Source organism: Culex pipiens, chromosome 2, assembly GCF_016801865.2.
Source record: "Culex pipiens pallens isolate TS chromosome 2, TS_CPP_V2, whole genome shotgun sequence".
NCBI lineage: Eukaryota > Metazoa > Arthropoda > Insecta > Diptera > Culicidae > Culex > Culex pipiens.
Window position 1 is genome coordinate 47,933,538 of NC_068938.1, and position 18,403 is coordinate 47,951,940.

An 18,403-nucleotide genomic window follows, 5' to 3' on the forward strand; every position below is an offset into this window, starting at 1 on the left:
TTACAGATAAAACGATTTGCTTCCTTAAATACATGGTAGTATCAAAAACTTTTCTACTTTTATATAGAAAATTTTGAGCTTTCTACGAATATTCACTATCGCGAACTTTTAATCCAACGAACATTTTTTTTTAACAAAACAGTTTTTTTTTTCGTTGTGTTGGCGTGAGATCGGGCCTTTATAACACTTCTGTGGTTTTTTTAAATCTAGAGTTTTTTTTATTAGGTCCTATAAACATATGAAAGACAATGGTTTATTGGTCCTTTTCAAAAAAAACTCTGGAAATGACCTTTAAGCTATTGTCTTTCATATGTTTATATGACTTTTTCAAAAAAAAAAAAAACACTAGACCATAGACTAATAAAAGACTACACAGTGGGCTCTGAACCATGACTCAACCTTTTTATGACCCCTCGGCACGACCGGTTCACTGTCAAAAATGATAGATCGAAATGTCATCAACTGGCAGCTCTGACTTTGACATGACATTTCGCGCAATGTAATTGTTTATGTTATTGTTTTGATTCAAACGGAACAAGTTCCGGATGAGGACGGTGATTACTAGAGTGAACCATCGTCCGGGGGAATCTTGAGGGTGGTCGAATTTCTAGCGATTCACATTCCGCGTGTCTGCTGAGAGATGGACGCGCCTACGCTAGAAGGTCATTCCGCGATTCGAATGGCAACTGGGCCTCACCATCGAGGGCAACAAGCAGCTTTCGATCGATTTCAGACTTTTAATCGTCATCCTCCCAGAAAACGATCATGTGAACACCGTCGGGTTTGCCAAGCACAGCCGGCGTATCTAGACGCGGGCCGCCTCCGGTTAGTACCGCTAGGGCAAAACCGACTTCCTCCAACCCGTAATCTTCACCCTGAGAGGCTAGAAAGTCATTAGAGACGCTATCTAGACCACGACGTACTGCACCTACTTTAAAAACCTCAACACGGCCAAGATCTTTGCCAATAACTGCCAACTTGGCATTCCCAACCCCAGAGTTAACGTCGTCAAACAAAAATTCGTCCTCGAACCAGCTTCACCGACAAAGAGTACGACCTCCCCGGGCACCGATATGGGCGAGCTGTACGCGGGGGCAACAACTGGAACTGGCAACCAGGAAGTGAAACAACCCTCCGCTCAGATTGTCAGCAAGCAGGGGCAGGGCATTCCATCCTTGAAGTTACCAGCGGAGTTCAGCACAGTTTGTTCCAAAGGAAGTCCGGAACCGAAACCCGAAACAAAAACGCGGTTACTTTATATCATATAGGTACTTGAGGGTTTATTTATGAAAGCTGTTTAAAAAAAAATCACAGTTCTTCTTGACAACTCCTCGTTCCTCTGGATGGTTTTCCTCAGCTCCAGAATGGCCTTCTTCAGCAGCTCCTTCTCGTAGGCGTTCACCTTGAGCTGACCAATTTTCTTCTCGAGATTGTGTTACCCAGGAGCAGCGGCGTGGAGAAGTAAGTGGCCGTTCATGGCACGGTACAGGGCGAGGGCAAAACTGGTCCGGAGTAGGCCATCGAGAGCGTGGCGGAACTGGCATCGGCCTCCTGAATATGTTCCGTCAGGGCGGCAATCTTATCCTGGGGAAGCTCTGGGATTCACTGAGATGATATTCTCGCCGGAGTGACCTCTAGTAAATCCCGCTCTTTCACCAAACAAATATTACTGCACAGCTGATTGACTTTTTCGCAGCCTGCTGCCTTGATTGCAAAGCAAAACAAAAACAAACAAGATGCACGCGTAAATCAGCACAAAACGAAATCGAAAAAGTCAGCGCTGCCAGGTCGATCTGTCATACGAGGGGCTAGCCGATGCGGTTCACCGTGGTACCCGCGGTTCACATCTTATGAGTCATACCTTAGATTATTAATTACCTAGATGTCTCACTTCGGGATTTTTCCATACATCCAGTTGGCGACACCCCTTTAGCGCTCCGAGCGCCACCACAGTCAAGTTACAGGTACTAAATTGGTAAACAAGATCGTAGTACTCATGACACTTTCCTGTTTCAAATTGGTTTTTCTTCTTGACAACAAAGTGTCACCAAATGTTTAGTTCCGAATTTCTTCAATTGTTACATTTTTGAATGTGGAATGGAAATTCGTACAGTGCCACAAAAAGGACCGACCTACCTTACGGCGGATCGAATTGGACGGGATTGACGTCACGTCCTCGATTCGGCCAATTTTCATCGACGAACAGGCCATGGCACGGAGTGCCATTTCCTCCTTAGGCAAATTAATGCGCAGCGCGGTGATCCCCAGCAAATAAAACTTCTCGGCGGCATCCTAAGCACCGTAGGGCTGCTCGTCGTGATTGACCTTGACTTAAATGCCGCCGTAGATCGGTTTTCTTGCCAGACAGATCTGTGACGTTGACAAAGGTGTCGTTGAAGCTGGCGTAGATGTGGGCCAGTCCGGAAACGATCCAGCCCTCGCGATCCTTCTGTCCGAGTGACACCTGGACCTCCTCCTTGAAGGTTTTTTTTTTCTTGTGGGGAGCCATGCGCGTGTTTATTGGGCTAGCACGGCCGCCCGGGTGGTCATCCGAAGCCTCAAAGTGACCTGGAGTTCAAAAATAACCCCGAGCCGTGAGAGGAGGAGATGAGCAAACAGCATAAGCATAAGTCAATGAATTTGTCAATGTATTGTGAAAATTAAGGATTATTTAGCCTGCAAACAATCTTCTAGCTTTGCCTTCGAGTTTAACCATTTATTTGAAATTGTTTACAAAAAATGTCTTCCTATTGCACTATTTCTTGCCATCTCAGCGACAGTTGGTTGGCACTGCCGTTTGAGAAGCGAGTTGTGGATGGCTTCGTGGGTCGCTGCGACATGTGCTGCGATTCTTGGGCCAGTTCATTTTGCAGGCTTCGCCACAGTTGATTCCACCAGAAGTGGTTCTCTCGGAGCTTTTGCTGTTGGAATTCTGCAGCACCCAGGTCAGTCATGGCCACTGGATCGTCTTAAGTTGCGATGGTCGAAGTTGAACTGGAGAATTCGGCTTCTTGTACGCGATCGAACATCAAGTTGGACGGAACACAACCCGCGGGGTCTGTGAAAGTTGGACCTTTGTGATGACAATTTGTATAAAACTTGTAAATTACCTCACCTGCATTTGCTGACAAAATTTAACTACAAACATCAAGATTTAATTTTCGTCCATTTCGTTTGCTTCATTTCCATCCAATACTCCATCGATTCTGCTTTCATCGCCGACCGCTTCACTGAGGTTGTTTGGAGTATCGATGCTACTGCTGATGGCGAGATCGACAGATCCAAATTTTGGTTAACTTCCGGACATAAGATTTGCTCAATCGACAATCCACGGAGTTGGCGATTCTACGACAGGTGAAAAAGGCACGAGAATTGACAGATACAATGTCAACAAAGTTAGTGGTTCTTAGGTTGCTATGATATCGAACTAAACCCACACAACACTGAACTAAAATTCGAGGGAGCAACTTTTTCAAAAATTCCCGAAGGGGAAATTAGTACCTGTGAATTGCCACCAGGTGTAAACGTGGCGTGGCGGTAGTGTCGCCAGCCCCAACAGGGGAGTGGCATATCTATATATTATTAGTCTATGGTCATACTTTTTGGAAAATTTTGTTCGGAGTGTTTAGTCTTTAATTAGTCTATGACTAGACTTTTATCTTTACCCAATTGAGTAAGCTAAAATCAAAAAGTTCTCCCCAAATGACCCAGTTAACACCAACTCCACCCGCTTTGTTTACATTACCATTTTTCGTCCGCCATGTTGAAAACGACGCACCCCTGTAAAAAGTTTGACAGTTCTCAATCTGAGCAATCAGCCAACGAAATCGGGTGTCTTCTAAAACGACCGACCAGTAAACCTACTAAGTTGGCATGCGTCGATGCCAACGTTTCAGTCGATCTATTAATCGGCAAATTAGATTGGCTTTAGTCGGGCATGCACGGAAACACACTAAGTTGGTCGAAGAATCGATCAATGAAATACGTTTTAGTGTTGTTTACTAAATGGACTTAGGTAAATTATTTCCGCGTTAATTTGAACCGAAATTCTTGCAATTTTCAATGTTGTAGCAGAAAGTAGCTTATACAAAGTTTGGTAAGTATTTTCTAAGTGTTTCAGTAATCATTTTTAAGAAAAATAGGCAAGTTTATTGTTTCAAGTGTTTGTTTGTTTTTAATTTTTTTCAAGGTGATGAACCAAAACATAGTTTTGAGGTAGCGGTTCCAGCAGAAGGCCCGGCGCTTCAATTGACCATCGGTGTATTTACTTAAATCTTTTGGGGTAAGTTTTTATTATGAAATATCTAATAAATTTTAATCACAGAACATTTGGAACTTTGTCCGGAAGTTCTAAAAAAAAAGACAATGATTTCTAATTCGTAAATTTATTTTTAGGTGATTGAACTAGCAGCCGAAACGTTGTAGGTATGTAATCTATTACTTTTTGGCAACTTATTCATCCGCCGGCTCCATTAAGTCACAGTTTCCCGGATTTCTCCGGGGACAGTGATTTTAATCAACCCACTAATCGGCCAACTTCGTATGGTCGAGTTGGCTGATTGCGAATAACGGTTAGTCGGCTTACGTCTGGGTTAAATTTCCATAAGCGTATGTTGCAACATTGACCGATTAGTCGGCTATTTCGTCAGTCGATTCATCCGACTAAACCCGATTATATTTTAGGAACAGTAGGGTGTTTTTTCTACAGGGACCCCTGTAGAAAAATCACCCTACTGTTTCTAAAATATAATCGGGTTTAGTCGGATGAATCGACTGACGAAATAGCCGACTAATCGGTCAATGTTGCAACATACGCTTATGGAAATTTAACCCAGACGTAAGCCGACTAATCGGTATTCGCAATCAGCCTACTCGACCATACGAAGTTGGCCGATTAGTAGGTTGATTAAAATTACTGTCCCCGGAGAAATCCGGGAAACTGTGACTTAATGGAGCCGGCGGATGAATAAGTTGCCAAAAAGTAATAGATTACATACCTACAACGTTTCGGCTGCTAGTTCAATCACCTAAAAATAAATTTACGAATTAGAAATCATTGTCTTTTTTTTTAGAACTTCCGGACAAAGTTCCAAATGTTCTGTGATTAAAATTTATTAGATATTTCATAATAAAAACTTACCCCAAAAGATTTAAGTAAATACACCGATGGTCAATTGAAGCGCCGGGCCTTCTCCTGGGACCGCTACCTCAAAACTATGTTTTGGTTCATCACCTTGAAAAAAATTAAAAACAAACAAACACTTGAAACAATAAACTTGCCTATTTTTCTTAAAAATGATTACTGAAACACTTAGAAAATACTTACCAAACTTTGTATAAGCTACTTTCTGCTACAACATTGAAAATTGCAAGAATTTCGGTTCAAATTAACGCGGAAATAATTTACCTAAGTCCATTTAGTAAACAACACTAAAACGTATTTCATTGATCGATTCTTCGACCAACTTAGTGTGTTTCCGTGCATGCCCGACTAAAGCCAATCTAATTTGCCGATTAATAGATCGACTGAAACGTTGGCATCGACGCATGCCAACTTAGTAGGTTTACTGGTCGGTCGTTTTAGAAGACACCCGATTTCGTTGGCTGATTGCTCAGATTGAGAACTGTCAAACTTTTTACAGGGACTGTCAGTTCTGACAGTCCCCCTTTTCTCGTCGCAGTGTGCGTGCCATCCAAGGCCAGCCATCAGCAGCAGAAAATCATTTTTCTAATCGTGTGTTTGTTGCAGGAAGAAACTTCCGAAGATTTTCGATTCCGCAATTTGGGCCCGATTCTGGCCGCTTCCGGACCGGTAGTGCACGGGACGTTTTCGGCGGAGTGCTTTTACGGTTGTGGTCGGTGGAATTTCGCGATTTGCGTGAAGGGGGGAAAGTGTAGAAATTTTCATCATCCTTCCGAGTTTTGTTTGCCGCAGCGGCTGTCATGAGCTCACTGCAGAAAAGCACGTCGCCCTTTTCTGCTTGGATCTAAGCAGGCAGGCGACGACGGATTTGTTTTGGTTTTGCAAGGGTTGATTTGGGGAGAGTGCGATGTTTTCCCCGGTGCAAGGGTCGATTTGGGACCGCATTAAGATTAAGAACTCACAGTTGAACAATTCGAGGGCGCAGAGCTCGATGACGGTTCCCGGGACGGTGTCGGAGTGGGATTTGAGTCAGGTGGATTTGCGTGGTGGGGAGGAAGAGGATGGGTCGCGGAAGCCGATTCCGACGATTGAATTGGAGGACGATGATGATGAAGATGATTTGGAGAGTGCCAGTGTGAGGGGGGAGGAACCGTTGCGGGGGTTCCCGTCTGCCCATCGGATTCATGTGGTGCCGGTTCAGATGGAGGCATCGAGTCCGGTGATGGTCGGAGATGCCCACAGTCGGAGTCTGGTGCGGCGGTCGATTCATGAGTACCGTCCGCTGGATGAGTCGCTGCCGGGGGAGAGTTTCCAGATGCACAGCAGTTCGGCGACGGCTGGGATAATCGTGAACCGATCGTACAATAAGAAGCCGGGCAATCCGTTGAGGGACAACTACTTCAGCAGCAGTGTGCTGGACACGCCACCCTCGCCGGGAATGCTGCCCGTGGCGAGTATCTTTGGCGAGAGTCGGCCGACCAGTACGGAACCGAGGATTGGTGAGTTTGACTTGGCGTAATTGTATTTCATCAGATATTGACGCTCTCTTTCCTTCCAGTGATGACCGCCAACCACTACGAAAAGCGCATCATTCGTCGTTCCGTGGAGAAACCTTCGTCCACGACGACGGCAACGACGGCCAGTAGCGGCAGCTCGAGTCGGGAGCGTCGCCGGGAAAAGAACAACGCCCCGTACAAGCTGCTCGGCGTGATCGATCTGGAGCCGGATTCGGAAACGGAATCTGCGGACACGTACCCTGACGGACCGAGCTGTCTGGACAATACCACAACGACCACGGTCATGGAGAGCTTCGTGAGTCGGAAGGTGTTGAACTCGCCGGAGGTGGCCGCAACTCCGCGCGTTACCAGCAGCAGTGACTTAGTTCCGGCGACGACAACGAATGGTGAGGGCAAAGTGCTGACGATTGAAATCGACGAGGATGAAGAGGCGTTCGATGAGGAAGATACGCGGATGGAGCTGTCCGAGGCGGAGGACGAACCGGCGTTGATTCCGGAAGGTTGTGAAGCAGATAAGGAGGTCGAAGTCGATGAGCAGTGTACACTGAGCGATTCGGACAGCTCGACGGCGCAGGTCAATCCTTCGTCACTGGCCAACTCGTTTTGGGACGTTTCAAGCTCGGGCTGCAACAAGCAACCCGGTTGCGAACGAAGTGGATCTTCGAGGGCGAACAAAGAGACGGAGTTTGACCTGCTGCTGGACCGGATCAACCAGCAAGTCCCCGCCATGTCCCAGCACGATCGCATCGAGCACTGGCGGGTAACGAAGGAAGATCTGCTGTACTCGATACCAACGGTGGCGGAAATTGACTCCGGCAAACCGGCCAAACGACCCATGGACGGTCCAATCCACATCTCCAGCAGCGAAAGCAGCACCGACTCGGAAACGAGCGCCAGCCCAAGTTTGCTTGCGGCCAAGCAGCAACGTGCCAGCATCAAGAAACGACGCACCGGCGAAGAACTGGCCACCGGAGAACGTTCCTCACCCTCGCTGCACCTGAGCGAAGAGTTGGATTTTCGGAGGAGCCAAATTAATCCCGAAATTGACAAAATAAGCATGATCCAGTGCCGCAAGAACTACCACAAATTCCCCACTCGATTCCATCGTGCAACCAACGAAAACGAAGAAGCGAACCGCCCCCAAGACCCGTACGTAGAACTCATGAGCCGGAAGGACTCGGAAAGTGACAAATTCGCCACGTACCTGCGCCGCAACAACCCAGCCTACCGGCCGGATCTCAAAGCTCTGCAGCAACGCGGTCTCACCGACAACAAAGTAGCCGTCGTCGTGCTGTCACCGCTCAGTTTGCAAACAGCCGAAACGTCACCACAACCTCAACCCGAACGACGCCGCTCGGACGATCGCGTCTCGCAGCGGTACGGCAAAGAGCGCAAACTTCGCTACAAAGTGCGCAAACCGCGCAACAAAAAGAAGATCGTCGTCGTGGCGTCCAACCTGCGCAGCAGCTACCGCCGGCTCATCATGAAGCAAAGCTCGCTCCGCAACGGTAAGATCCGCAAGAAGGCGTCCTTCGTCAGTCTGCTTAGCGCGAAAAAGAAGAAATCGCGAACGCCGGAACTGAAGCCGGAGCTGGTAGTCGCCCGGACGCGGGCCCGCGTCTCCGTGGACAGTGCCGTGAGTAGCAGCACCTCGGCGGAGCACAAGAAGCGCGTCGAGACGGCGGTCGTGCCGAACGAGTTGCGGACGATGAAGAATCCGCTGGTTCGGGCGAACGGGGAAGTGCTGGCGGTGTACTACTTTGTGGACAAGCTGGTCGTGGTGCAGCAGGAGCTGGTCAGTTTTTGGGGCTGCTCGAAGCTGGCCGCGTTGCTCGGGTTGAGCCAGGAGTTGCGGCTGCTGGGGCAGTGCAAGAGGGCGCAAACGGGTGAGTGACCTTGGGATCGGGGAAGAACAATAGGCGGTTGGAGGTTTCTTTGTTTGATAGCCGGATACGGATAACAATAAGGACTTGATCTGAAACATGGCTTTTTTGGTTAGATTTTTTCGAGCTCGGTTTAGCAACGCGTGAAACCGAAACATAACCTTTATCAAATTCATCTAGGGCAGATGTCCTTATTTTAGGCCTACTAGACAGAACGCACTTTTAATTTGAGGTATTCTGAAAGGTAGCTATTTTAATGGGAATGCAATACTCCAATTTTTCATATTTTTGTTTAGCTATTTTCAAAGTAAACTTTTTTCGTCAATTCTTAATGTCCAAATAAGCCATTTTTCATAAATTGGTTTTCCACACAAATTGTTGGGAAAATCTATACAAAGATGCTTTGAAAATATTTGCAAAGGAGTATTAAATACATTAAACAAATTTTGTTTTGATAAGAGATCTTCTGATCGATTTAGTGTATTTGGTAAAGTTGTAGGTAATGATTAGGGCTTCTAGGTAAAAGGGCTCATCTACAAAAAATAATTTCCTGTGTTTGTTTTTCACTTTAACAATTTTTTTTTTCATTTTTGATGCGTTCCATAAACAGTGATTCTTCATTTAAAAAAAAAAACATATATTTTTAAAATTTCAAAATCACGACCGGTATTTTAAAATGGCATAGCGCTTATGAATTAAATCTTTTAAATATTTCCAGGAGATGAGACAATTTTCCAATCTTTCATTTTTGACAGTTAAAATCGCATCTTTAGATTTCAAGTGTCGCCAATTGAAAAATGGCTAATTGCATATCAATTAGAATCAAGGTTTTTTTTTCGCTTCTCTTACTTTTAAAAGCTATACTTAGAGAATTTTCTCAGCTGTTTTTTTTTTCAAGAGATGGACGAGGAATGACACTCTTTTTGCAATTTGACAAGTAATTTTTTTTTCGAAAAATTTCAATAAAAATTGTTTCAACTCGAAAACTATGCATTTCATTAAAATTTTACTCAACTATTTCATTCAGATTGCAAAATAATTTAACATCTGACCGATTCTTCGGCTTCTTTTCAACCTTAATCAGTCAACATTTTTGGCGTTTGAGTTAAGAAAACGCATTTAAAGAACATTATACTTTTTAAATTATAATAAAAATGAAATTTTTCATTTAAAAAACCTAGAAAAAAACACATATTGAAAATTGTAAAACGTGACTTTTTGGTGTAGCTTCGCTAAAAATCGGTCGTCTGATTTTTGTTTACGGTCGATTTTGTACATTTTTATTTCTTTTATTTTTCCATCCATATGGCCAAAAAAGCCATTTTTCGTCATTGGTTCACCCATACAAGTATCCATACAATTTTGGTAGCTACAAAAATGATACGCAAATATTCAATAGTCTGTAAATTTTTTGATCTGTTTGGTGTCTTCGGCAGATAAAAAAAACACGGAAAATTATTTTTGCCGATTTTTTTAAATATTTTTTTAACAAAAATTAAATTTTTCGAAATCCTTATTTTTTATTTTTTTATTTTTTCTATGTGTTTTAAAATTTTGTTTTGAAAAAAATATATCCTACCCAATTTTTTAATTACTACAGTTATTAATGTAAAATCGATTTTTAATCGAAAAGTATTGACATTTTGATAATGTTCACCGTTTTAAAGTTATGGCCACTTAAAGTTTTACTTAACTAAAAAAAAAATGAAATAACAAGCCATAATCTCAACATTTGAATGAAAAAAGTGTTTTAAAATGCATTTTACACTAGTTCAGTTGTTTTGCAATCATTAGTTTTCAAAAAATTAAGATATGAGGAAAACAAAAATTATAACGAAAAAAAAACTTTTTGCTGTACTGTACAATGTACATCGAAAAATCCAACAGATTTTTGAATGAACCCAAACATGTTGAAAATTATTCTAAACGCAGGGGAATGCATTTTAAATTGATTTCAGCTGATTGCACTTGTTTTCCATTGAAATTTCGTAGTTAAAAAAATAAAGTTCAGAAGTCAATGACAAAAATAGTTTTTTTTTAATTTTTGTAGTTTTCGATTTTTTTAAGTTGTGGAATCAAGACTATCATTGCAAAAGATTTGGGGATTTGGTTACCCAAAAAAAGTAAATTTATATTTTTTATTTTTATATCGCGGCGAAATTTTTGCCAGTACTTCTCTATATTGGACTTTTAGAGCAAAGGCAAATCACGTCCGGCTCGGGAGAGAGAATGCACACGAAAAAATAGCGCGCGGTACTGTCAACAACATAGCAGGGTTGCCAGTTTAATCCTCTATGCCTCAAAAATGTGGGGCTTCCTTAAAAAAAAAAAAACAAAAAAAGCAGATTTTGGGAAATTGATTTTAGTGAAAAATGCTAATTAAAAAAACTGAATAGTGCTCATCAATACAACATACAACATTGCCGAAGACACCAAATCGATCATTAAATTCCAGTCTTCCCGAAACGCGCGCACGCCGTACATGCCGTACAAGTTTTCAGTGCAGATGAACCTCAAACACACCAGGCTACCATGTTCGAGTTCTCCCTGCACGGCGCACTCAAGTTTACACGCGGTGTAAACACGGGGTGCACACCTCGGGTACAACGCCGTGCGGCCGAAGAGCGTATAAAGAGACGAAAAAAATGACTGCTTCTCACTCTCTCTGTGGCAAACACTGTAGTGTGACTGCAGCGGAGAATGAAACACCACTTTACAGCAGAGGGAGCGTAAGGGAAATATTTTTGTCTCTTTTCTGCGTCGTCGGCCTGCACGGGGTTTGTACCCGAGGTGCAAGGTTCGGTTTAAACTTGAGGTTCGTGTACGGGTACAGCCTGTACACGGCAGAGTTTAAGTTTGCTTGTACGCGTGCACACGCGGTGCTGGTGTTTGATCGAGTACAGAAAACAGAGAACGCGGTTGAACGCGGTGCACGGGGATCACTGTTAAATTCCTTCGAGAGATACAGATTTTTGAAAATTTACGTAACATTTTTGTGGTGAAACGCAAGATGGCTTCTTTGGCCATACGAAAGGTCATTTCATTTCCGAAATTCGAAGAAAATTGTTCGTCTAATAATTATTTAACTTTCGAAAATATTTTTTTTAGAAGAATATAACTTGGTTTGCGTATCATAAACAAAAAAAAAACGAAAAAGGTAAAGTCTGTCAAAAATTAATTGGTGTGATAAAAAATGCGGGACTTTTTTCTTTGTGCTTATTTTTAACTTAGGCCGTTGCAAATATTTTTTGAAGTTTATGTCCCTCGGCTCTGACCAAAGCCGACATAAACTTTGAAAAATATTTGCAACGGCCTTAGGCTGATTTTTTTTGATCTTTGAAAAGCATTAGGTTTTACAGCGTGACGTCACGAGCGCACACGCACACACATTTTTACTGAGACACAGGTGCAAAAAATGTAAACAGTGCAGCCAAGCTGTCAAATTTCTAACCTAAAAACCGAGTCGGCGTAAAACCTAATTGGAAGGACGAACTTTTAAAATGTTAGAAAATTTATGGGTTGGAAGTTTGACTAGTTTTATGTGACATTGCCAATGTTTTTTTTAAAAAAGGATTTTTTTAGCGGTCAACTTTGCCTGTGTTTTTTTACTAACATTTCCTATATTTTAAGTAAAAAGAAGTATGCAGTAATTTTTCTAGTGTCCCAGACTATGCCTCTACGCATTTTTTTACAATTAAAATGATAATGGTGCATTTTATAGCAGAAAATGTGAAAAACAAGCAAAAAATTTAAAAAGTTACTGTACAATCATGAAAAAATTATATAGGCAAAATGTAATTATATTAGGTGGTAGAATAGTCCGAATACTACCAAAACCAAATATAAACTAAACAAGATAAATGCAAATTAAAACACTAAAAATGAAAATAAACAAAAAAAAAAGCATAAAACAAGAGAAGTAATGTTTTTCGTAGAACAAAAGTTGCTCAAAATGACCTCCTGAACACGGGAAATTCTCGAAGAAAAAAATTGAAAAAAAAACTACAATAAAAAGTCGATTTAAGTAAACGTTGAGAGTTGTTCTGAATTAAATTTGATTTTTTTTTTATTAAATTATAAGTGCAGTGAAATGAAAACAATTTATAATACTTATATTTTTACTGTATTGTTTTTAATTTTAAAGCATTTTGGGCTAGTTCATTTACTTAAATAAAATTATTAGTTTATGCAACAAGTTGCAAAAAGAGGATTTTTTCAGCACGAGTCGTACATTTATCCAACGAGGTTCACCAAGTTGGATAAATACGACGAGTGCTGAAAAAATCAAGTTTTGCAACGAGTTCCATACAACATTATTTGCAATTCCGAAAAACACCCATTGAGTGAAATTTTAAGTCAAATTTTCATATATTTGTCAATAAATCGTTTAAATCAAAACAATGTTGAAAAGTGTTACTTTTCGAAACAAGTGCTGAAAAGTTCAACTTTTCAGCACCCATTTCAGTGCTGAAAAGTAGAACTTTTCAGCATTTATTTTGAAAAGTGTTGCTATTCGATTCTGTTATTTTTGGTACAGAAAAGTAGGCTATTTCGTCGTTCAAGAATGACAGGAAAAGTAAGTAGTTTCACGACGGAATTGCAAAAAAAATGTTTCATGTCTATCCTTGAAAATATCTGTTTCGAAAAAAATCACTACGTATTTTTGACATCAAACTTACATACTAAGAGGCAGTATTTGTAGATTCTGCTCGGTTTGTTCTAGAGGTCGTATCGAGGTGCTCCGATTTGGATGAAACTTTCAGCGTTTGTTTGTCTATACATGAGAGATGAACTCATGCCAAATATGAGCCCTCTACGACAAAGGGAAGTGGGGTAAAACGGGCATTGAAGTTTGAGGTCCAAAAAACATGAAAAATCTTAAAATTGCTCGTATTTCCGTAAAACTTCATCAATTCCAACTCTCTGAGATGCATTCGAATGGTCTTTTGAAGCCCTTCAAAATGTGCTATAGACATCCAGGATTGGTTTGACTTTTTCTCATAGCTTTTGCAAATTACTGTTAAAAATGGATATTTTTAAAACCTTAATAACTTTTGGCAACAGCCTCCAACACCCAGACTCCCATAGGTCAAAAGTTAGGGAATTTCATGGACTATAAGCCTACGGTATTAACTTTTTGGCCAATCGCAGTTTTTCTCATAGTTTTACGATTTTTCTAGAACAAACATTTCACAACGTTAGTTTTTGCCCTGTAGGCCAAGAAGACGGCACTTTTTGGTCTCAATTTTGTCATATTCGGAATCCTCGGGCAGTTTCATGTAAGTTAGAAGTATTGGAGTTGTTATTTTGATTTAAAAAATAATTAAATAAAACATTTTTGAAAAAAGAAATAGATCTTATTTACCCTATGATCAATACGTCAAAAGCTGTATCAAGTAGGCGAAAACTTGTTTTACCCCTAAGGGGCCATCCACAAACCACGTGGACACCTTAGGGGGGGGGGGGGGGTTTGGCGATTGTCCATGCTCCATACAAAAAAGATTTTATTTGTATGGAAATTGTCCACGATAGGGGGGGGGTTGAGATTTCCAGAAAAGTGTCCACGTGGTTTGTGGATGGTCCCTAATCCGACAAAATGCTAAATAATATTTTAATTAATTCTAAATGGCATTTTTTCCAATCAAATTCCAAATTTCAACACCTCAATCTAATGTAAAATTTTCTGAGGATTCCGAATATGTCAAAATTGAGACCAAAAAGTGCCGCTATGGAGGCCTACAGGGCAAAAACTAACGTTGTGAAATGTTTGTTCTAGAAAAATCGTAAAACTATGAGAAAAACTGCGATTGGCCAAAAAGTTAATACCGTAGGCTTATAGTCCATGAAATTCCCTAACTTTTGACCTATGGGAGTATGAGTGTTGGAGGCTGTTGCCAAAAGTTATTAAGGTTTAAAAAAAATCAATTTTTAACAGTAATTTGCAAAAGCTATGGGAAAAAATCAAACCAATCCTGAATGTCTATAGCACATTTTGAAGGGCTTCAAAATACCTTTCGAATGCATCTCAGAGAGTTGGAATTGATGAAGTTTTACGGAAATGCGAACAATTTTAAGATTTTTCATGTGTTTTGGACCTCAAAAATCAATGCCCGTTTTAACCCACTTCCCTTTGTCGTAGAGGGCTCATATTTGACATGAGTTCATCTCATGTATAGACAAACAAACCCTGAAAGTTTCATCGGAGCACCTCAATACGACCTGTTTCACATCGGTGAAAAACTCACTCCTAAGCTTGTGCACCAAATCAAATATCTCACCATTTTCAGATTCCGACGTCGATCCGACCAACTCCCAGCGGCTGGGCTTCAACGAGAACGAACCGTTCTATCTGGAACCACGCGCTCGCAACCTGGACGAGGACGACGCGCGAACCTGTCCCCTAGCTTCGATGTACGTCAACTGCTACTATCTTGCCGACGATGATGAGGGCGAGGACGGCGACAAGGCCGACGAGGAAGACGGTTCCGGGTTGGTGCTGCGGATGAAGTCCCTCCAGCTGGACAGCGTGCGGAGGTGGGTTTGACAGGTTGTGTCTTGTGATTGAGTGGTGTTGATTTTGGATTTTTGTTGTTGCAGTGAAATTTCGGACATTCTGTTTATGCCGCTGCCCCGCTCGCGCTACTTTATGCTGTGTTGGCACGAGCAACTGTCGGAGAGTGACTACCGGACGGGACTGTGCAAGTACAGTCTGACGCCGGACCTGGAAACGCTGGCCAGCATCCGGGAGTTTCCGAGCGTGACGCAGAAGGTGACGGGGTTGCGGTGCACCGACGACAAGCTGATCGGGCTGGGCGCGACCACGATCGCCATCTGGAACACGGTGAACGGCTGTTTGGTCTTTACGGTGGACCTGAAGATGGACATTCAGGTGCCGCTGGCCACGTACGTGCATACGGAGAATGTGAGTTGCTGGGATTATGGGTGTTGAAGTGGAAGGGTGATTTGTAATGAGATTTGCTTTGCATTTTAGGACGAGAGTGCCCTCTTCGTGGTACATTTGTGTCCCTCGCCCAGCGGAAACAGCCATCGTAAACTGGTCAAAGTACTCGGTATTAACATGGGCAAACGTTCCTGGCATCTGGTCCACAGCTACGAGGTTGCACTGGAGTCACAAAGGTGAGAAATCGCACAATTTTTAAAAGAAAAAATCTCCCATTCTAACCCTTTTTCCAGCATCCTGTGCGAATCGTCAACGCTGAACGCGGCCAGCCTGCACTGCGCCACCTTTGCCAGCGGCGAACTGCTGGCGCTCAGCCTGGATGATCTCACGACGTGCGTCACGAACCACCAGCGGCTGCAGGGTCCGGACGGGCGGCGCGTGACGCGGGACTGCGTGGCCGCGCGGGAGAAGATCTTCCTGCACCCGGCGGAACCGCGCCAGCTCGTGCTCGTCAGCGAAAAGTTCATCAAGCTCAAAACCGTCGACGAGTACCTGCTCGCATGTAGATAGAGGAGCCGAATCACACGTTTCGAGTCAAATTACGTTAGTTTTATAATTTTGCGAGTTTCAGTTCAGTTCCTCAGCGGCGGTGGTTTGCGTCCTAGGCAATAATAACGTTAGAGGCCGTATTACCTATTGTTAGTGAGTGTTTTAGCTCCTACAACACACCATTTTCCTCGACGACAAAGGACACGTTTTCAATTATTGTGTAGTTTTTCGTGCCCCTCCCTTATTTTATATTTCTCACAATTTGTTACAATGTATTCACACACTCACTCCTACAAAGTTTACATTGTGATTGTGGCGCGCGCTTGGTTTGGATTTGGACGGAATCACCCCTACGTAGTCGTTAGAATCTTTTTTTTTGTTTATAATTTGTGATAGGGCAGGACGAGAAATAATGAAGAGGACATCTAAAAAATACAGAGATATATTATATTGTAAAAAAAAAGAACAATTAAATTTGCCGCAAAATATGTGTGTCGAGTTTCAGGCGCAATGAAACGCTTATTGTTCACAGTGTATAGATTTGAAAACCGTGCGGTTGGTTTAATAAAATAAAAAAAACTTTACTGTTTGTATCGAGATGTGAGAAGATGAGAAATAAACATGCAATGATTTATTTTCAAAAGCTAAACAATGTCTCTTTTTTTGTTTTGGTTCAAGCAAGTCCACAAAAAGAGCATATCAAGCTTGCGTCGTCAGTAGAAGGTTGGGTAAAACGACTGCTTGAAGCAGGCGCTTGTCGTACAATGCGGAAGACTCCAGAACTTTAACTTTCATCCAGGTTTGATTAAAGTCAAAGTGCACCGTTTCGGAAGCCTGCTTCTCATATCGCACCAAGCTGGTTCCAACTGGTTTACAAAATTTAGAAACGTGATACCTCAAAATGTGGAACTTGGAGCTATTGGGGCGAGCATTGCCTTTAGGCAGCTATCCGAAAATACCTCAACGACCTGACAAACCTTCCGTTACGTGTGCAAAGTTATCGAGGACCTGAAATAACATTAGAAGTTTGATGTTTTTGCGGTAAGTCTATATCATTGTTTTTTTAAGTGCGGTATAATCCAGCAGTCAGTCTTCAAAAGGAATCTCTTCTCCAGCAACTGTGACAATTTCTTGCAGCGAACCCGTATTTACTGTGCCGCTGGCAGGAACTGATCAGCAGTTTCAACAGCCTTGTAAACAGTGTTCACAAGTCCGCGAAAATGTTATTCCAAACAGCAGGTTTACAACTTTCAGGTCACCTGCTACACACTGAGGAATAAGTTCGTCCAACTGTAGAAGCGCGGATGAGCAGGATGTTCCGGAAAGTATATATTGAATTTTGAATTTATTTACTTTTTTTAAGGCAGGAAAAGCCACCAAAGCAGTGGCACCAAAAACCTATTTCTTTTTGTAAACACATAATACAAAACATAAATACATGAGTAACAAAATACAAATAACACGGCTGGACCCAGAGCTCCATCTTGTATGTATGTATTTGTTATGTTGTATGTATTTTTCTGGGATACCTGGTGCAGCTGCCAACAAGAACAGTTTCTTCACACCGGTTCAATTCGCGACCTTCGACTTTGTTGCTGATCAATCCTCTAATATTATAGCAGTCAACTGTCGGCGTTGTGAACGGGACACATCATTTATTTTAAACGATTTCTAGACCAAGTTTCGGATATAAATAAAAGACGTCTTTTCGTGCCGAAACAAACTTCAAGACTGACTTATTTTTCTCTCCTACCACGAGTATCAACTCTCTCCCTCTCTCACTACACGCTATCCGTATTTTAGCACAAATCGTCGCTAACATTTCAATAAGCGCTATGTCTCACGCAAAGCCTATGTTTATGACGCTTTTTGAAATGTTACCCTTTTTAACATTTAGGCCTCTACTGTTACCAGCTCTCAGTGTTGGTATTCTCGTGCTCTCGCGAGAAACATTCCTCTTTTTCGAGCTCGTTCCGCGAGTCCCGAGCTGCTGGGAGTAACTCGCCGATTGCACATGCTCTACCCCGCTCGCGAACGGGCAGCTAGTCTTGATTAAAAAAAAATTAAATTATTGTTTTCGATAAGATCGGAAAATTTCACGAATGTTTATTTTTTTAACATTGAAAATCGGACCATTAGTTGCTGAGATATCGACATTAGCAAATAGAGGGTTTTTTGGGTAAGACATATAGGCAACTAAAATTTTCCTGTTTCTTATTCTTTAATCATCTGTATCTCAGCAACCAAAGGTCCAATCTTCAATGTCTCTTAGACAATGTTATAGCAAATTTTCTGAAACTTGAAAAAAAATCGGAGATGGTCACTCATGGCCGCTATTTTCAAAAATCGAAAAACTGCAAATATTTCGTAAAAATCAAACTTTCGGTGGCAATATCTTGAAAACGGGGCA

The 18,403-nt window shown here is 42.1% G+C and overlaps 1 protein-coding gene and 1 pseudogene across 1 annotated transcript; one reads left to right on the forward strand and one right to left on the reverse strand.

The window, feature by feature from the left end:
• Nucleotides 1-1,864: 1,864 nt before the first annotated feature.
• Nucleotides 1,865-3,585, reverse strand: LOC120428318 (40S ribosomal protein S14a-like; annotated as a pseudogene).
• A 2,125-nt stretch (nt 3,586-5,710) lies between these two features.
• On the forward strand, nt 5,711-16,642 carry LOC120428319 (uncharacterized). Its single transcript, XM_039593315.2, has 6 exons — nt 5,711-6,642; nt 6,702-8,546; nt 14,831-15,077; nt 15,141-15,465; nt 15,535-15,680; nt 15,738-16,642. Exons 1-6 carry the CDS (start codon nt 6,051-6,053, stop codon nt 16,012-16,014), a joined length of 3,432 nt encoding a protein of 1,143 aa, XP_039449249.1. The 5' UTR covers nt 5,711-6,050; the 3' UTR covers nt 16,015-16,642.
• Nucleotides 16,643-18,403: the final 1,761 nt, after the last annotated feature.